Raw genomic sequence first — 21671 nt, 5'->3', positions numbered from 1 at the left:
CTAATGGGCGGACTGGATGGACCGTTCAGGTCTATAACTGCCATCATTTACTATGTTGCTATGATTTGTTTACCATAGTTGTGAAAAAAATTCAACCAAGGTGGTGTAAAGCATAGACTTGTAGTGGTTCCCAACCCTGACCTGGAGGATCACCAGCCCAATCGGGTTTTTAGGCTAGCCCTAATGAATATGCATGAGATAAATTTGCAATAAGGGAAGTGACAGGCATGCAAATCTGCTCCATGCATATTCATTAGGGCTAACCTGAAAACCCGATTGGCCTAGTGGCCCTCCAGAACAGGGTTGAGAACCACTGGACTATATTAGAAATCCAGCACTGGCCTAAATCTCCTTCCTGGAACTGGGTAACTTGATAGCTCTGATGCTTTCTCAACATAGCATTCCTGGGCAGCTGCTAACCAGAAAGAGGGACATACACTATCTCTTGACCAGTGTATCGCAACTGTGTTCCATGGCATATTCCAGGTGTGCCATGCAATACCGGCAAGGAGGAGAGGCGCCGGCTAACTGCTTATAGGATGTGCCTCTCGCAGCGAGAGGCACATCCTGTAGACAGTCATCTGGCACTGTCTTTCTCTCCCCGCATCTCCCCTCCTACAGGATCTCCCACTGGTGAAGTGACAGGTTCAGGGTTGCGGCCGGATGACCTCCGCGCATGCGCAGACTTCGATGTGATGATGTCACGCATGTGTGTGACATCGCGTTGACGTCTGCACACTTCCTTAGCCTTCCGGCTGCCACACCAAACAGTTTGCAGGACACTGTCCTAGACCATGTATGGGATATCTATTGTTATCCGATAACTTTGATTAAATGCCTTGTGCTTGTTTCTGTGTAGATAGAGCATCTCCATGCCACGTGAAACACTTGCGCAGTCAGAAGGCTGTATATATCAGCTGTGGAGAAGAGCACACTGCCGTCCTAACTAAAGTAAGTGGAATCTAGCTTAGCCTCTCTTGCCACCTTCTCATAAAATACCCATCCTTATGTTTCAGATGGTTTCCCTTTTAAACAACTGAACGGTTGTTGCTCAAAACTTAATGCCACTGTTTAAAGGCAATTAGCACTGGACTAGTGCTCGTGTTAATTACACAGAATGTTTATAAGGCTCTAGCACAGCTATTAAGGTGCACACCAAAGATACCTGTGAATTGTATTTAAAATGTGTTGAAATGGATGTTAATGATTCTGTTACGTCCCTTCCAGATTCCATCATCTAGGTTTTCAATCCCTTACCGCAATCTGGGAGTTTCAGAAATCCAAACACTTTTTTGAGTATGTATTTCTCCTACCTTAGAGAGAGACTTAGAGCCCCCTACAGTTTTCAATTTCTGCAAGCAATCCGTGCAGAAGTCTTTTGTTCTGCTCTGCATCTTTTTCTTTTCGCTTAAAGTTCATTTTTTTTCCGATGGCTTCAATGCTGTGAGACCCCATGCGATGTCCTCTGCCAGACGAAAGGACGCAGTCCTGCGGAGCTGGACTGCTGCTTCACAGAGAAACTTTGGTGGATCTGTGGACCCAGCCTGCTTGTGCCACTCTTCTCAGACTCGGGGTACATTCCCCTGGGAGTTTGCATACCCTCTAACCCTGTCAGAGGTTTAAGCGCAAGCTGTATGCATCCTGAGTAAAATATCCCTCTGGATATCAGGGCACAAGCTATTTTTCCCTGTCTCAGGTAGCGTGGAGAGTTTCCGTGGGGGTAGAGGTTAGTCAGTGTCCATCCAACTGGCTGTCCGAAGATCTTCAAGTTTGGTCATTTGGAGCAGTTTCTGAGGCAGAAAATCATTTTCCTCCATTCAGCTGCATTGTAACAGAGCTGGCAGGCAGGCACTTCAGACTGTAAATATACCACCATTATTTCCTATGAGAGTTTCAGGAGTGGACTGTAAAACTCTGTAAAACTTATTTCTCAGAGTTTCTGAAGGTAGGGTTCAGGTCTCCTACCTCCCCCAAACCCTTAAACCACCCATCGAGCTGGGGTGCTCTCTGGAACCTTCTTCATTCAGGAATGACAAGTGGGGTGATTAATTTTGCAGATGACACTAAACTGTTCCAAAGTTTGTTAAGATGCATGCATAATGTGAAAAATTGCAGGCAGACCTTAGGAAATTGGAGGACTGGGTATCCAAATGGCAGATGAAATTTAATGTGGACAAATACAAAGTGGTGCACATTGGGAAGAATAACCCAAATCATCATTACCAGATGCAAGGGTCCACCTTGGGATTCAGCTCCCAAAAATAAAATCTGGGTGTCATTGTAGACAATATACTGAAACCTTCCACACAATGAGTGATGGCAGCCAAAAAAGCAAACAAGATTCTAGGACTAATTTTTAAAAAAGTGAAGGTTAACAAAACTAAGAATGTTATAATGCTTCTGAATTGCCCCATAGTGCGACCTCACCTTGAGTATTGCATTCAATTCTGGTCACCTAATCTCAAAAAAGATATAGTGGAACTAGAAAAGATTCAAAGAGTAGCAACCAAGGTGATAAAGGGGATGGAACTCCTCTTGTATGATAAGACTAAAGAGGTTAGGACTCTTCTGCTTGGAAAAGAGGTAACTGAAGGGTGATATGATTGACGTCTACAAAATCCTGGTGGCAGTTCGAAGCTTTGGCCTTAGAGTTCAAAGCAGCTGCAGTAGCCTATTTTGCATCATGTGCTTGTTGTACCAGAATGCTTGGGCTCACCTTGTCAGAATATCAGCCTTTGCCCCAGCTTATGTTAGTGGGGGTGGATTTATATGGCTGATGCTCTTTGACATCAGAGTCATGAGCAAAGTATTGGCTTATTTGATTTCAGCCTGCAGATTGCTCTGGGTCAGGCAGAGGGCAGGAAATTCCACCTCAAAGAGTACTCTCAGCAGACTTCCATTCAAGGGACAGATGTTATTCAGAAAGGGTCTGGACAATCTGATGACCAGTGTGGCAGATCGCCTGCCAAAATCTCTGCCTGACAGCAGGCCGCTTATTTCTAGAGATTCTGGCTGGTCTAATTTTCATAATTCAGATGCTTTCGACAGTACTCGGGAGGAGCCTCATCTCCGAGATCTATCGGGGATCAAGGCAGAGATACACAGGTCTGAAAGTATAACAAATAAGTTAAACATTTAACAATTGAACAATCAAAACATCAAAATAACCATGCCAAAGAGAAGCATTTATGGAGCTCAAATATTCCCCCAATGTGTTATAACAACAGATTCTTCTTCATACAGTTAACTCCCCATACCTCTCCTCCTTATGTATTCCTATATAGGATTACCTGCTTTGGTTCAAACTGAAGGGTGCAGCAGAGCCCTCTGGTAGAAGGAGGAGGAGTTGAAAACCTGAAATGGATTCCTTCTGCATGGCTTGCAAGCATGGTGGAGAATGACACACCTATCTACCAGAAAAGATATTAGCAAGGTAAAAAACCTAATCTCTTTCCTCCAGTGCTCAGAAATAGCACACAAACCAAATCATAACACTAGTTCAGAGCTGGCATTTGGTTTCCAGGGGGTGAAAATTGCTCTTCTAGGATCTCTCTTGGGAATCGGGCTTTGGGAGAACAAGCTTTCTACTAGAGAATGACACGGGGACAAATCATTTGTTTTCTGTAAGCATGAAGAGAAGCTGGCTTACCCAAGTCGTTTTATCTGTAATGCCATTTTCACACCCTTCTGTATTTGGGCAATGACTTTAATTACTTTATACAAAACTGAATACTTTTTTTTCCTGTTTTTTGCATGCTTTTATTCTAGCCTTTATTGGCTCCAGTTAACAATCCTGTGTTAGAACTATCTCCTGTGTTAGAACTGTCTTTTGCTATTGGGTGACTGATTACTTAATGATCATTGTTAGATGGAAGAGGAGTGTTATATCTGCTTCTCAGAACTTAGTTCAACTGGCAAGTTTCTACAGGCAATTGTTGATATTTCAGAACATGTAATGTTCCTGAATACAAAATAATTAATTCCAATATGTCGCTCTACAAGCCTTCTCTAGTTTTTTGAGTTAAAAATCAAATTTTAGAAATCCCTTGTTATCCTTCCTTCATGTGGTTCCTATTGAAGCTGAAATTTTCTTGCAGAAAGAGGTCTGCACTGTGTACAGCACTGATCTAGCTCACTTTGGGTTTTCTAGAGCGGAGGTGTCTTCACCTTTGGGGCTGGTGCTTGTGGTCAGCTGGGCCACAATTCATTCCAGGATGAGGTTAATCCCAGAAGGGTTCTGGAGCTGATGGGCAGTGAAGTCTCCCAAATTGCCTGTGGCAGGTGAGTAACTCTTTCCCTTAAAGGCAACAATAAAAAAGGATCAACTGTCCTCGCAAGAAAGAAGCAGCGAAAAAAAAATAGAGCGAGGTGATGATCACAAAGGTTTAAAAAAAAAAATCAAATTTATTAAATCCAGTAACATCTATAATGAGACCCAACACAGCTGTGTTTCAGCATACAATTCCTTGCATCAGAGGTAGCTGTGCAACTTATTGGTTAAAAGTAATTCATATGGAATGCGCTGGAAAGTAGACAAACTATTTATTTATTTGTTAACCTTTCATGTTTTGAGTTTGTTTGTTTTTTTTAAACATGAGAGAGAGTGAATGCTTCTCAGCATTTTGAAAGTCAACATTAAGGGTGACATTTGCCCTATCATTCTTTAATCCATTCTCCCATACATGGCTCTTGGAGAATGTTGCATTAGTATTGAGGGATACATTAGGTTTCATAATGCGGCCAAATGCTTGTTGAGGATGAGATTAGTTCACGTTAAAATTTGGAAGCTAACTCAGAGCACTCATCTTGTTATATCCAGTGAGTTCAACTCCCTTGTACTCAGTAGTGTATCTGGGACATGGTGGGCTCTGAGCGGGAGGACAGAGAGAGTGGGCTCCCTCTGCACAAGTGCAGCTGTGTGCCCCCTCCCCCCTCTGCCGCTTTCAGCTACTTACTTTCCCAATGGGTCTTCTACAGAGTCGGTGCTAAAGGCTGATTTTCTGGCTCGCAAGACCTTTCCTCTGCTGGGTCTGGCCATAAGAAATTGCATCACTGTGGTGGGTAGGTCCTACTGGCCATAGAGGTAGATTTTAGTGCTAATGCTGTAACTGTGGAGGCACTGGCGGGTGGCTAAGTAGATGAATGCAAGGGACGTGCGGAAGGGAGGATTCAGCTGCAGGCAGCCCTTAACCATTGGCTATCCTTGTGCATTTTGCTGGGCTTACTCAGTGGTAGCTATGCTCCTGCTTATGCAATTCCACACTATTTCAGGGCTTATACAACAGTTCAAGTGGGCTTCTCAAGAGGTGATAGTAACATAATTCAGCAGATAGCACATGTTTTTCTAATCCTTGCAACTGTATTTCTAAGACCTGTTCTTTCCACTCCATATCTAGAGACCCAGCTAACATATCAGCTATGTTGGATTGTCCCCAATGAATATGCATAAGAAATATTCCTTATGTTCTTCAGGCCAGTCCTGACAAGTGGGTATAGCTCTCCTGCCTGCAGATGGGGACCGAGAACCACTGATCTATGACATCAGCCTGTTAGGGTCCTTTGCAGTCATGAACCAGCCAGTATTTGTCAGACTCCAGAAGATGATAGATGAGAAGCTGTGTATCGTTACCTGGGCTGTTGTTTGAGCAAAATCATTCAAAGAGAGAGCAGGAAGGCCACTGCACAGGTGGTCAGTCTGTTGCAGCACTTGGGATGGTTAGTGAATTTTAGCCAAGAGCATGCTAGTTCAATCTCAGGATACTTCAAAGACAAAACCTGCTTTCTGGAAAGGAGAATTCAGAAGCTTCATTCCTGGATCCAAAGCCTGGTCAAGCAACTCAGATAGACTGCTTGGGAAATGTTCCAGGGGTTGGATTTGATGGCTGCCACAATTGAGGTATTACCATAGATATGGGCAAGGGGCAAGCACATATGCATCTGCTTCAGGAAGCCTTGCTAGCAACCTGGCTTGCCACCTTCTGAGGGCAATGAGGCACAATCTGGACTGGTGGTTGAACAGAGACAATTTGTTGCCTTGTATGGATCTGGAAATGACAAATTGGGTTGTGGTACCCACAGATGCCAGTGTCCAGTTTAGTTCCAGGGGTGGGGAGAGGAACATGCTTGGTGGCTTTGCTTCTCCTTCTCCTGGGTTCTTGGGGATGACTTTCTATTGGTTCTGCCATCTTGCTTGAACAGTAGAAATACTGACTCTGGGGGTGGAGCCTGCTAGATACAGAGATCAGACGCATGGAGTAGAAGCTCCTCCACACCGACACCAATTTCTACGTTTACCGTGGCTTATTTCAACTAAATTGCGCTCCTCCACAACAGGCACTGCTTGGACATCATTCCTTCATGTCGCTGCCGAAAAATGCAAAAGGAGATTCCATTGCGACTCAACCCAGCAGTAAGAGGTCTAAAACTGAGTCCAGCTCGCCTGACAAAATGGCGATGAAGCACCAGGACTCGCAAATTGAATTACTGATCAAAGAAATGCGGTCTTTTTAAACACATTATGCAGAAGCAGGTAGATGAAATTAAGCTAGTGCGAGTAGAAATTGAAGCTTTAAATACATAGTAACATAGTAGATGACGGCAGATAAAGACCCGAATGGTCCATCCAGTCTGCTCAACCTGATTCAATTTAGAATTTTTTTTTAAATTTAATTAAATTTAATTTTTTTATTTTATTTTATTTTTTTTAATTTTTCTTCTTAGCTATTTCTGGGCAAGAATCCAAAGCTTTACCCGGTACTGTGCTTGGGTTCCAACTGCCAAAATCTCTGTTAAGACTTACTCCAGCCCATCTACACCCTCCCAGCCATTGAAGCCCTCCCCTGCCCATCCTTCACCAAACGGCCATATACAGACACAGACCATGCAAGTCTGCCCAGTAACTGGCCTAGTTCAATATTAAATATTATTTTCTGATTCTAAATCTTCTGTGTTCATCCCACGCTTCTTTGAACTCAGTCACAATTTTACTCTCCACCACCTCTCTCGGGGGCGCATTCCAGGCATCCACTACCCTCTCCGTAAAGTAGAATTTCCTAACATTGCCCCTGAATCTAGCACCCCTCAACCTCAAATTATGTCCTCTGGTTTTACCATTTTCCTTTCTCTGGAAAATATTTTGTTCTACGTTAATACCCTTCAAGTATTTGAACGTCTGAATCATATCTCCCCTGTCTCTCCTATCCTCTAGGGTATACATATTCAGGGCTTCCAGTCTCTCCTCATACGTCTTCTGGCGCAAGCCTCCTATCATTTTCGTCGCCCTCCTCTGGACCGCCTCAAGTCTTCTTACGTCTTTCGCCAGATACGGTCTCCAAAACTGAACACAATACTCCAAGTGGGGCCTCACCAATGACCTGTACAGGGGCATCAACACCTTCTTCCTTCTACTGACTACGCCTCTCTTTATACAGCCCAGCATCCTTCTGGCAGCATCCTTGTTGATGCAACGTCTTGATGCCTTTGAAGAGCAAACCGCTGCGCTGTACAACAAATGTTCCATGTTGGAAAAACATGATAAGCTTATCATGGAGGATCTCTCAAACCGCAGCAAGCGGAGTAACATATGGATCATAGGCATACAGGAGGCATCAGAGGGCTCTGATATCATCGCCTTCCTGACAAGACTTTCTGCCTAAATCTTTGGGCCTCTCATTTACAGTCCCGCTGGAAATTGAGCAGGCACATCGCGTTCCCTCACACCCTTCAGCACAGTCTACCATGGCAAGGCCTATCGTGGTGAAAATCCTGCGATTTCAACATGCCCTACAGCTCATAAACGCAGCAAAAGCGAACCCTGAACTTCTATATCAGGGCAGGAAGTATTTTATAGTCCCTGATCTTGCCAAGTCTACCGCTCTCAAGCGCAAAGAATTTCTATCTTACCACCAGCAGTTGAAGGATATTGGAGCAAAATATGGCCTCATGTATCCAGCCAGAATGAAGGTAACCTATAACAATTGTACCACTTCATACTTGGATCCAGCGGACTTAAAATCCTTCTTGGATTTCAATCACAATGCTATGACTTAACTTTCTCTGCTGGATAATTATTTTTCTCACTGCTTCCATATGAATGAAATAACACTGATCCATTTATAAATATGGTGTGGAGCTGTTCAATGCTCCATGGATTTCTCGCTTGTTTTTTCAGGTATACCCGTGTATCGTTACATCTCGTACACATGTGCATGCTTTCTTATATAGCCATGCTGTGTGTTTGTTATGTTGATCCTTTTCTACTCTTATCCTTCTTTTTACTTCTTCTTCCTCTCTCAGTCTTTCATAACTAGAATGGTCCGCAATTTTTTCTCCACCTTTCCTACCTGAAGCTTTTGGTGGTACATACCAAAGATTTTTTTCATTTCTAAATCCTTTGCTTTTGATAATGGCTGATCTCCGTATTTTGTCTTATAATGTCAATGGGCTCAATTACCCAATTAAAAGAAAAAAAAAATTGCTAATTATATTACTACTAAACATCCAGATGTAGCTTTCCTCCAGGAAACAAATCTTCCCTCTACAGCTGCACTCAAATTAAGCATAAAATACTCAACCCATCTTTTTTCTCCTGCTATTAATAAAAAGAAAAATGGTGTTTCCATTCTCTTTAAAAACAATATACCTCTCACCATTTTATCACACAAAACAGATGCAGAGGGAAGATGGTGCCTGGCCAATATTGTATTGCACTCAGTGGAATATGTACTCCTGAATATATATGCCCCAGTTCTCGATCATCCTGAATTTTTCAGAGGACTCCAATCTACGCTTCTTGAATTCTCTTCCAAATCCCTAATCATTGGAGGGGACTTCAACAAAATGCAAGACTTAATCCTGGATAGATCTTCCTCTTGCAAACCATCCCAATCAAAATCATATCAGGAATTGCATAATCTCATTGATAATTACTCCTTAACTGATCCCTGGAGATTACTTAATCCCAAAGGTAAAAAATACACGCATTATTCCCCACCACACAATACTTACACGAGAATCGACTGTTTCCTCATTTCATCTCACCTCGCCCAGCTTATATCCAATACTACCATTCATCCGATCAGTCTTACAGATTAGGCATCCAGCTCCCTGCACATACTCAGTTCTCCTTACCATCCAACACCTCCTCATGGAGATTGAATAATCACCTTTTACTAGACAAAGACATTATGGAAAAAATAACACACTTCACAATTGAATTCTTCACATTTAATATGAAAGATCCTGAAATATGCCCTTCTGTAATTTGGGGGACATATAAAGCCACTCTGAGAGGTGATTGAATCAAACTCTCCACTTGGAAAATGAAACTCACAATGCAAAAAGAAAGAGATTTAGAATATTCCATCAAGCAATTAGAAACTCAACACATGGCGGATTGCATACACGACCCCTCTATCATCAACTTTTGAAACTTAAATACGAATATAACTCCTTGACTTCTTACAAAGCTAGACAAAATCTTTTTATGCTTGCTTCTGGTCATTACATGGGGGACAATAACATGGGAAAGCCCTTTGCAACTATCTCAAAACAAAATCCAAAAAATTTACTATCCATTCAAACTTCCTCAGGTCACATAGTTACCACTAATGATTCTATTACATCTCAATTCAAATTCTTTTATTCTAACTATATAAATCAAAACTCCCAGCACAGGAACCTGATTTCAGTTCATTTTTAGATAAAATAGATCATCCTCAATTAGATGTCTCAACTAAATCAGAATTGGAAGCTGTATCATAAATCATTCTCGCTATTTCTTCTCTAGCAAAAAATAAAGTCCCAGCAATCCCTGATGGAATTACTAATGAATTTTACAAAAGATTTAATACTATTTAGCCCCATCTTTTAAATTATTATAATTTCATTCATCACACACCAGACAAACAATTTAACTTCGCAGAAGCTACTATTATAGTTTTCCAAAACCAGAAAGGGACCCCAACCTAGTAAAAAAATTACCGACCCATTTCCCTCCTGAACTTAGATTATAAGATTATGGCTAAAATCCTCTCCACTAGATTAAATAAAATTATTACCAATTTGATTCACATCGATCAGATCGGTTTCATCAAACACCTTTATATAAGAGAAAATTTGTGACTCTTCCATCACATCAATGCTTATGCCAGATCTACCTCAGAATCCACAATAGGATTGGCCATTGATGCTGAAAAAGCTTTTGATCGTGTTGAATGGCTCTTCCTATTGCGGGTACTACAATGGTATAATTTGGGGGATTACTTCATCAACTGGATCAAAACACTGTACTGGTACCCTTCCTCGAGGATCCTCATCAATAACTCCCTCTCAAACAAAGTCTCCCTTCATAGAGGCTCCAGACAGGGATATCCTCTTTCACCTTTATTATTCAATCTTGCCCTAGAACCCCTACTTTCTGCCATTCGTCAATCCACTCTCATTGAAGGCATTCAATCAAAAAATAGACAAATAAAATTGGCTGCTTATGCCGATGATGTTCTTCTGTTTATCCGTAATCCAATACATTCTCTCCCAGCTCTTGTCACAATTATTACCGAGTATTCATCACTATCTGGTTACCTGGTCAATTGGGAAAAATCTGAAATTTTTCCATTAAACGATTCCATCACCTGTACTGAACTATCCCATTTCACTGGTCTGAAGCAACTATTAAATATTTAGGCATTATTATACATAAATATTCCTCACACAACATGGCTCTAAATGTATCCAAGATCAAACTTCTGGTTAAACAAACCATCACCAATGGTCCCCATTATTTTTGTCTTGGTGGGGTCGAATTGCATCTGTAAAAATGACTCTAGTGCCATGAATCACTTACATATTGTCTGTTACCTTCCATTGCAAGAAATCATTGTTTCAAAGGATTGATAAAAATCTGTCACAGTTCATATGGAATAATAAATAACCTCGCATTGCCCTGGCTAAATTGAAAGCCTCAAAAGAGAACGGCGGTATGAATTTCCCAGATTTCCACTTTTTATCATGTAGCATCACTGGCTAAATATGGGGCTTTTGGGTTCAAAACTAACCCTTCCCAAATTTACCTCCTTGGCTGGAAATGGGAACATATATATGTCATCCATGCCCTTTATATGCTCTATGCACGATGAACATTCCCAAACAACTAAAGGCATATACCCTTCTGAGTGCAACACAACAGGCCATACGACATCTGGATGCTATGGCAGAATACTCACTATACAGCAACTTGAAAATGTCTTTTTGGAATAATTCAAAACTTAAGCATAAAGGTAAACAGTTTTACTGGAAAAAATGGCAAAATGCCGAAATATGGTTTATGGAACAACTACTTTGTGCAGACAAGATAATTCCTTTTTCCTCATTATGTGCCCAATTCCCTCTGATTACGAACTATTATTTTCAATGGCTTCTATTGTCCTCATCCATTGCATCTATAACACCCCACTTTGTACATTCGCCTGATTACGAACTATTATTTTCAATGGCTTCTACTGTCCTCATCCATTGCATCTATAACACCCCACTTTGTACATTCGCCAACCCTGAATACGTTTCAACACTGGAGCGACTTGACTATCGCCCATGGGAGAGCTGTATCAGTTTTTTATAAAATTATGCGAGATTATCGATATACTTTCTTATCTCAAGTCATGACTCTGTGGGAATCTATGCTGACCTCTCCCATCTCGGACATTGATTGGCAATTATATTGGATGAAAACCAATCACCCGTTACTAGCCTTCAGAGTGTTGCAATCCCTTTATTTTGTTATGTGGCAGGCAATCTGGACCCCTCACTGTATGTGGAAAGCTAAACTGAGACCTGACCCTAAATGTTGGCATTAGTTGTCTTGGTCCTGATAGCACTTTAGACCAAATAATGTTTCACTGTAATGCTATTCGTCCATTCTGGTCCATCATTTGGAAGACCATTAAAATCATTACTACATGTCACTCAGATCTTACATTTGATATTGTTATGCTACGCTCTCAGCACCCCTGTTTTGCCGACTCTGACTGCCCTTCAAAGCTGATTGACACTATGTTTGCAACTGCTATCATGCATATTCTCAAGAATTGGAAACTTTGGATCTGCCTCTCACTTGACTACACCTTCTGGTGGAATTCATTATGTTTGTACAAATAACATGAACAATATGCTGTTGAAAAATGTCACATTTCCAGAATGTCTTCTTGCGCTCCTGCTATATCACCTTGGAAATTTCTTGAATGGTACACCTTGCCGACCATTCCGCTGTCATAATTCTGCTCTACACCTTTCCCTTTTTCTTTCTTTTCTTTAGCATCCTTATCTTGCTATTACTCTCACAGGGATAACAAACTGTGTAGTCCAGGGGTGTCCAATGTCGGTCCTCGAGGGCCGCAATCCAGTCGGGTTTTCAGGATTTCCCCAATGAATATGCATTGAAAGCAGTGCATGCAAATAGATCTCATGCATATTCATTGGGGAAATCCTGAAAACCTGACTGGACTGCGGCCCTCGAGGACCGACATTGGACACCCCTGGTGTAGTCTGACCACTGTGTTGTATTATGCCCTTCGGCAGCTATCATGTTCATTGTTATGTTTTTGATTTTATTTTGTATTGTAAAACTTACAATAAAAAATATGAACTGGAAAAAAAAAAAAAGAAATACTGACTGTGGGCTATATGGGACCCTTATAGGGTAATGTCACAAATCCAGTGGTTCTTGGTCTGTCTTAGAGCACACATTCACTCAGCAGGACTGGTCTAGAAAGACTCAAGGAAAGAAAATTGGCAGGTAAGATCTAGATTTCTCCTTAGGCTTACAAATATTGAGTATATGCAATCATATACATGTTCATTGCACTTTCTTCAGATATAGTGAGGGGAAACATATATGCCTTTGAGCATACCTAGGCACTTCTTTGTGCAACTGTTTCATATCATTTCTGTGTTCCTGAAACAGCTTGTGTTGGACTAAAGTGCAACAACCTTGGCCCTTGAAGATCACAAATTAGTCCTTGGTTTTCTAAACAAAGGTATGAAAATGTAACCTGACCTTCAGGCCTAAGTATGTAAACTATACCTGAAATATATTTATGGAGATGCCTTGAAAACCAGGCCTGCTGGCCCTCAATTGGTGTCATGTGTTTGTTTGTTTTTTCCCTCCTCAATCAAATGTTACCCTTTTACTTTAGTCAGGATAGAGCAGCTAGGAAGTTTCTTGGCCCCTCCACTTCAATATGATTTTGCTTAGATGATGCCACCATCTTTAGCAAATCTTTTCAGAAGCTGTTTTTGGGGGCCTTCTTTGAGAACTGTAAAATGGATGTTTAATTGCATATGTTGCAGACAGCATACGGTAGCCTTTGTGCCTTCCTCGGGAGTGATCTATGCCTTTGGCTGTGGCACTAGAGGCCAGCTCGGCACTGGGCACACTGAGAACATGAAATGCCCTGTACTGGTAAAGGGCTGCTGGGCAGCACATCTTGGACAGATCTCAGCAGCAGCTGGTAAGCAGCTTGCTAATAACTTAATACCCACATTTTCTGTAGTAATGTTCTAAAAGGTTAGGAGGCTTTCTTTAGTTGCTCTTTTGAACCAGGCATTTCCTACCCTTGGAGGCTGTAAAAAGAACTGTGTGTTTAATCTTTAGCAAATGTATCTTACATGTGGTTATGAATAAGGCACATTTTTTATATAGCTTCATGACCTCCTGTTTACCCTTAGACTGGGGTGGGCAACCATGGTTCTTGAGGGGTATAACCCAGTTAGATTTTCAAGATTTCCCACAATGAATATGCAAGAGATCTATTTGCATACAATGGAAATAGTAAATGCAAATCAATCTAATGCATATTAATTGTGGAAATTTTGTCAACTAATTGTTTACTGAACAATCAGTAAATTTTGTTTATTGCCTCACCAAAATTTGGTACACATGGTAACTTTTGCTCCAAGGCAGGTATAACTGTGTGTACATGTGCTAGTAAGACTCCCTAGATGTGAATTTCATGATACATGTATAAGTGTTGTTCACATCCCAACTCGACCCATTCTTCCTTTCTGGAAATACCAATATGTAATTGCTTGGCTAATAAGGTGCCTACTTTCACACAATATACATTGTATGCATATATACCCCAAGACAATTTTATGAGCACCTATTTAAGTGGATAAAACACTGTCCTTGGTACTTGAATCAGTAGTAAAATCACCCCCGTGAAGAGGAGCACTCGCATATTAAACACATTCTAAACATTTAAGTGCATCATAATGGCCTATATTCATGTACTCTCACTCATACATGCTCTGTAAATACTGTTTAACTTGCATAACAGGTATTTGCAAGAAAGGCTTACAGGGAGAGGAACATGAGTGGGAGATAGGCAGACCTCCCACTTATGTGTGTAACTTAACAGAATACTGAAATCACAGCAGAGATCTGGCATTGAAGAGAAACCATTTACCTGTATGGACTGTGAGAGGAAAACCTTTTCTCAGAAGAGAGAACTGCAGGCACAACAGAAAACACGTACTGAAGAGAGATCTATTAAATGTTCTAAGTGTGTGAAAAATATCAGGAGAAAGGAAGAACAATTGCCACCACAAACAAGAGTTGGGCAAGCTACTTTGTAAAAATAATATATTACTTTTTCCTTGCAGTTACTAGTTGTTTAATAAAAATATGTTAAGTTACTGTGGAAGTAATATTATGCTGGGTTTTATGAAACAGTGCTAGAGGTTTTTTGCACAGGCTGGTGAGGTAAATGCTCTGAAGCTCATAGGATTCCTTTGACCATTAAAGCATTTACCTCGCCGGCCCACGCTAAAAACCTCTAGCACTGTTTAGTAAAAGGAGCCCTTAGTTACTTAATTCTTGGATATAAACTGCTCTGACGTTACATAAAATTAATTTTAGCAATTGTAAATTCATCCTTTTATCAAAGAAAATAAACATAAAATGCTCCAAGCCCTCAAACAATAGGGAGCCAATACAATTACAGACAAATCAAATAAGGAAAAAAAACACATGAAAATAGCTAACATATGAGCAGTGTAGAAATCAAATATCTATATTCAGATTCCTCACAGTGCTGCATTCTGTTAATGCCAGCAAAGAAACTTGTTAGTCAGAATGGTTGATCATAAGGTTCCAGGTTTAAAGCGTCAGAAATAGGTCCCTTGACAGTTTCCTCATATCGGGGTGCTGTTTTTGACATAAAGAGTTCTCATTACAACGAAGGAGCAATTGCATTTCAACATGTTTATCATTCTGCATCATCTTGGAGTCATAATTTGTCCACCCATGCTGAGAAACACTTGAAGGCAAATCCATTATACTTAAAAAATCAGTGCCTTGATATAAGGAAACTGTGTGATACATTGATTACTTCACGAGATTTGTCATTTAGAAATAGGTCTAGTTCAGCAGCAACACTTCTGTCATTTCCAACATTTTGAAAACGAGAAGTAATCTTCATCACCACAATTCCTACTGGATAAAGCTGGTGCAGTTTGTTTTGATGATGGCTTCACTGTCTTCATTGCTTTGAAAAGTTCTTTGTATTTCATCTTCATTTTATTGCCTTCAATCCAATGAGGACAAAACCATGGCAGCAAATTTTGGCTGCAAATGTGGCACAACGAGGTTAGGGAATCATTCAGCGATTTATAGAGAATCACTGGGGGTGCTCATTTTAATATTAATGACCTCGTACAACATTTGCATGGCAGTATTGGAGACTGCTAGAAAACTTGGAAAAGACCACGGTAAGCTGTTTTGATAATCTGCCGCTAAAATACGTGCATGCTAAACCAGCTGGAACTGGTTTAGCGACCGCATTAAAGGCAACCTTAAGTTTTGAGAATCTGGCCCTAGATGCCTTCCTAGAAAAAGATAAATAGATATTAGCAGGGTCTTGCCTCCTTTCCTGATCAGTGTCTGGGCTTAGGTGTGGGTTTATTGTTGTCAGCATTTAACACTTCTGGGTTATGCTGTACCAACTTTAGTCAGCCTTGTTGTCAACATGACCAAAGTGGGCTACAAAAAAAATCCAAATACCATTTAGCTTACGTTTGTAGGATGTCCAGAGCAGCTGCTAGTGGATTCATGACACAATACTGGCCCGAAGAATTATTTCATGTTGTCTGGTTAAAACAGTTCATTGAACAAAATTTTAATTTTTTGCTGGTATTGATGCCACTTTATCAAATTCAGGTTTGTGGCTTACCAGATACAACTTGCACCTAACAAAATACTAATCTTGTTCACTTATAAATCAAAAACATTGTTGACGAACAAGCCATCTTTATCACCTCATACAATTTCACTCAAAAGGAAGTTGCCAGAAACCAGAAGCAGCCCGATAACTGGCCTAGTGACACACAAAAATTGGACTGGTCACTTAAAAATGTAATATATTACAGTTCATTATTTTTGCATGAGAGTAATCATTAGTTACTCATTATTTTTTAAAAGTAATATTACAAGTAATATATTACTGCCAAACACCAACCACAAAAAATTAAATGTTAATCTCCCAAAATACCAGGAAATACACATTGATGTTTTACTTAACTGCTTTTTACATATCCATTGGCTTTGTTCACCCATTCCTGACTGACTTGGTTTTAAAGCTGTCCTCAGTAGGTTAGTCAACCTTACTGCAGAATGAAACACACTTGGCTTTATCAGGTTAAAACCCCCTTTATTAAGCAAACACAGTTAAAAGAAAATGGTAAAACTCCAAGGTTCCAACATTCACCTAAGAATGCTGTTCTCTGGTTTTGATCTTTTTAAAACACTTTCAAAGTGGCCTATTGTATGCAGCTGCCTCTACTGTGTGATAATGGTCTATTCATCTTGGTGTTACGCTTTCTTTTGTCTAGCAGGCTCTGGTCTGAAATACAAGCTGTAGGGATTTTGGCCACCTCCCCTCACCCTTTCTTGTTTTGTTTTTTTCTTTTGTAAGTGATCTCCTTTCTGGGGAGCAGTGATCATTTTTTAAGTAAAATATACAGCCATTTTTACATACAGTGAGGATAAAACTGTGAGTAACTTGTCTGGACTGCATTTGGGGAGAGATTTAACTTCTTGTAAAAATAATGGTCTTGACTCCCTTTATCAGCAGGCTCATTTGTCCATCACATGGTTAAACGGATCTTCTCTGGTGGAGACCAAACGTTTGTGCTTTGTACTAAATATGAGGTAAGCAAAGATAAAAGTATTTTGACACTGTACTGATTGACTCCTTTCTAGGATCAATATTTCTGTGTTCACATTTTAGAATGGAAATATGCTAGAAAGGCAATTTATAGACACCCCTTTAAAGGTCAAATTGCATGTTTACATTTTCTTGCAAGATTGTCCTGAACATTGGTGATCAAGCAATGGTCTTCATGATCCAACCAGTTCCACTGTTTTGAGACCAATAGTATTTTTCATTTGTATTTGGGCGAATAGTAAAACGTGCCCTTTTTATATTGTTCTACTGGGCATGCTACCTCTGCAAGCCTTCAAAGCTCACCTGGACCTGGCACACATTCCCCAGTTGGTTGACAACCATCTACTCACAAGCTGATTTCCTGCTTGTCTTTGGACTCATACCTTACCCTGCAGGTTATTCTCTAGTGGTTTTTTACATCAAGACCATTGCAAAATCTGAGGGTCACACAGTTCTAGAAATTTACCTATAGACAAAATACAAAAAAACAGTATTGGGATCGCTGACAACATACAGCTAATAAACCAATATGTTAATTTGCAATGGTGAATAAGAGTTGATTCTGCAAACAAATTTTATCAAGTAACACCAATAATACAGATACCTGGACAAGTTTTGATGTATGAAACCAGTGCCCGGAAGTTTTGAGATAGTCTTTCTTCACTGGGTTTTGGCACAGATCTGATTCCTCTGTGCGCCCAAGCCATAGCAGAAGAGTTCTTTTTTTTTTCAATTGAAAAGCTTTTATTAAGAAAACACTCCAAACAGTACATAGCAAAAGCACATGAGATACAAGAACATAAATTCAAAGAGCAGAACATCCCACTCCAGAAGCACACACGAAAACACAATCAGCAATGTAGTCATGTGCAAAGCGTACAAACTGAAAAGAACAAGCTATAATACCCACCCCACCACAACCTATACCCCCCCCCCCCCCCCGCCGGGACAAAACATCATACCCACAGCTATCAATAAGGTCAAAACTAAACAATTCCAGACACAACCCAAACATTAAAAAGATATAAAGAAGGGCCCCCCCAAACCTCGCCCACCCAGGCCCAACCCCCAGTGCAGCTCAAGGTCCCCGACCACCCCTACCACACACCCCCACCGAGGCTCGAAATTGGCGCCACACATGAGCATAGCCATGTAATTTACCATGCCTCAAAGCTGTTAAGTAATACAGATTCTGCCAATTAAGCATGCGTTGCTCCACCAGGGCCCATGTGGGTGGAAGTACCTGATTCCACCGAGAGGCAACAGCCAATCTAGCAGCAGTGAATGCAAGTTTGCAGAACAGAGAGTCCCCCCGAGCCAGGTCTAATTGATGCCAAAACAACAAGGCGTGTCGCCAATCAGCCGGAATCTGGACATCCAGGATCCGGGACACCCGAGCAAAAACATCAGTCCAGAATCCACACACCCTCCTGCACTGCCACCACATGTGAAAGTAGGTACCTACTTCCCCACAGCCCCTCCAGCAAAGCACACTCGCACCCTCCTGCCACCGAGCCACAGTCTGAGGAGTATAATACCATCGGAAAAGAACCTTATATCCGTTCTCAATTAGCAAAGCCGCTATGCCCGCCGAGGAGATCTCCGCCCATATGTCACCCCAAGTGTCCCAGGAAATTACAGAGCCACAATCACCCTCCCAGGCCTTCATGTATGGAAGGGGGGCCCCCCGACCATTGAGACACCGATAAATCGCAGAGAGAGCTCCCTTCCTAAGCACTGGGCCCAATAATAGTTCAAAGGGCGTCTTACCACCCCTCAAGTCTCCCAAAATACCCGATGTCCTAACATAGTGAAGGACCTGCATGTAGGGGAACAGATCCCTTAAACCAAGCCCATACCTGCCCCTGAGGTCCGTAAAGGATCTCACCCCACCCAACACCGGGTCCCACAGCTGACCCATGCAGACTAAGCCCCGTGCCTCCCACTCTGCGAAGACTCCCCCCGCTCCCCCCGGTGGGAAATCAGGGTTGAATCTCAACGGAGTAAACCAGGAATGACGCCCACGCCCCAGTAAACAAGCTCTGGTTTGATTCCATACCCTCAGGGAAACCGCTACCGAGGATATCTCCCCCATCAGGCGTGCCCTACCGGGTACCCACGGCCGATGTAACAGAGGCACCCCCCCACTTAACCTTTGCTCAATTTCCACCCACAGTTTCGGTGTCTGCGCCTGCCATTCTAAAAGGGCGCGTAGCTGAGCAGCCTGATAATATTTCACCACATCCGGGACTCCCAGCCCTCCGTCCCCTCTCCCCATGCACAAGACCTTTCTACTCACCCTCGGCCGTCTACCCGCCCAAATAAAATTAGAAATATGCCTTTGCACCCCCTCTAATGTTTTCCTCTCCACCCATAAAGGCAACACCTGAAATAAGAACAACAAACGGGGCAGAATCATCATCTTCACAATGGCCGCCCGGCCCAGCCAAGAGAAATACAGGTCCTTCCATTTAAGCAAATCCTGGCGGATGCGACGAAAGAGCGGAGGGAAGTTGAGGTCATACATCTCCACTCCCGGCGGTCCAAAATATACCCCTAGGTATCGCAATGAATGCGAGACCCACCGAAACGGATACCGATCTCTAAGATAGGAAACCCGGTCAGCCGGTAGGTTGATGTTAAGAAGCTCCGATTTACCGATATTGACCCGAAATCCTGACACATTCCCATAAATTTCCAACTCCTGCAATATAGCCGGTAAAGACTCGGCAGGGTCTTCCACCGTAAACAGGATATCGTCCGCAAACAGAGCCAACTTAAAGTCCCCTCCCGGCACCATGACCCCCTGAATATCCGGATTCATCCGCACACGCTGCGCCAGGGGTTCCACCGTCAAAGCAAAGAGAATCGGGGAGAGGGGACACCCCTGACGTGTACCCCTTGCTAGGGAGAAAGTCTCCGAATAACTACCATTTACTTTAATACAACTCAGGGGCCCATTATAGAGGACTCGGATCCAGTCTCTCATTCTCGGGCCCAAGCCCACAGACTCCAAGACCCGAAACAAAAAAGGCCAAGAGACTCTATCGAACGCCTTCTCAGCGTCGATAGACAAAAACACTGTCTCTCTTACCCCACCCCTGGCCCGGTCGTACAAGTTATAGACCCTACGCGTGTTATCACCCACCTGTCTGCCAACTACAAATCCCGACTGATCCGGATGGATCAGCCGAGGGATCCAACTCATCAATCGGTCCGCCAGAATGCGCGTGAAGATCTTAGTATCCACCCCCAATAGGGATATCGGTCTATAGGATGCACACTGGAGAGGATCCTTCCCCTCCTTAGCCAGCACTGTCACACCCGCCAAACGCATAAAGAAGGGGAGGGCACTATTCCCCTGCAAGGAATTAAGAAAACGCAATAGAGGGGGCAGCAGCAGATCCTGAAATCGTTTATAGTACCGAACAGTAAAACCATCCAATCCAGGGGATTTACCAAGTTTCATAGAACGCAGCGCACTACGAGCCTCAATCAATGTGAGAGGGCGGTCCAACCTTGCCACATCTCCCTGTGTAATCTGGGGTAGCTCAGCTGATATCAAATAAGCATCCTGTTCCTGTGAAGGCCCTGGATCTTCCGGGGTATAGAGTTGAGAGTAATATTCCACAAAACGTGCCCGGATAGCTTCCTCGGTCTGTAACACTTCCCCAGAAGCAGCCCGGAGTGAGAGAATCTGATTTCGTGTCTGTCGCACCTTAAGACGGTGTGCAACCAGGCGACTAGCTTTATTGGAGAACTCAAAATATCGCTGCTGGAGGAGCTGCAAATTATGGTGCAATCTTTCCAAGTCTAAAGCCTGAAGATCCCTACGAGCCTGAAGCAAGCGCTCCCGCAATACCACATTCCAGGGGGAACGCTTATGTAAACTTTCCAACCTACCAATTTCAATCAGCAGAGTAGCGGCTACCTCCCGCCGCTTACGCTGCCTAGCCGACGCCAGGGCTATCAGCCTGCCCCTAAGGGTAGCCTTCAACCCCTCCCAAACCGCCTCCAAGGAAGCTCCACACTCCACATTCACATCTAAATAGTCTTGTATCCACCCCTCAATCTGCATTCCCACCTCTGGATCATCTAGGAGACTATCATTGAAGCGCCAAAATTTCCGTCCCCCACCCCCTCCCTCCCCCTGGAATCGCAACCACACCGGGGCATGATCCGACCACGTAAAGGACTCAATCCCTGAAGACTCCACCCTCCGGAGAAGTCCCCTCTCCACAAATATATAATCAATTCTGGAATAGGAGGAGTGTACTCCCGAAAAGTAGGTATAGTCTTTCACCGAAGGGTGGAGCCACCTCCAACAATCCATCACATTCAAACCAGCCAGTGTCTCACGCAATAATTTGCGATCTCGTCTCCCATAATAATCCGCCCTCCCAGAATTATCCAAGTGAGGAGTCACGGTAAGGTTGAAATCCCCACCAAGGA

At 42.4% G+C, this 21671-nt stretch overlaps 1 protein-coding gene across 11 annotated transcripts in view; it reads left to right on the top strand.

Moving 5' to 3' along the window:
• Positions 1-21671, top strand: part of HERC3 (HECT and RLD domain containing E3 ubiquitin protein ligase 3) — a 134168-nt gene that overhangs the window by 49480 nt on the left and 63017 nt on the right. For 9 of the 11 annotated variants that reach the window (XM_033959192.1, XM_033959183.1, XM_033959155.1 and 6 more), the window contains exons 6-9: positions 860-951; positions 4151-4281; positions 13345-13505; positions 17124-17203. In XM_033959192.1, the coding sequence (XP_033815083.1) occupies positions 860-951; positions 4151-4281; positions 13345-13505; positions 17124-17203 (464 nt within the window). The remainder of the gene's footprint in view (positions 1-859; positions 952-4150; positions 4282-13344; positions 13506-17123; positions 17204-21671) is intronic. The other 2 variants (XM_033959200.1, XM_033959228.1) reach the window with 1 other exon arrangement.

The sequence above is a fragment of the Geotrypetes seraphini genome, chromosome 1 (assembly GCF_902459505.1).
Source record: "Geotrypetes seraphini chromosome 1, aGeoSer1.1, whole genome shotgun sequence".
Taxonomy (NCBI): domain Eukaryota; kingdom Metazoa; phylum Chordata; class Amphibia; order Gymnophiona; family Dermophiidae; genus Geotrypetes; species Geotrypetes seraphini.
Note: the sequence above shows the minus strand (reverse complement) of the source record. Positions and strands in the feature narration are given on the sequence as shown.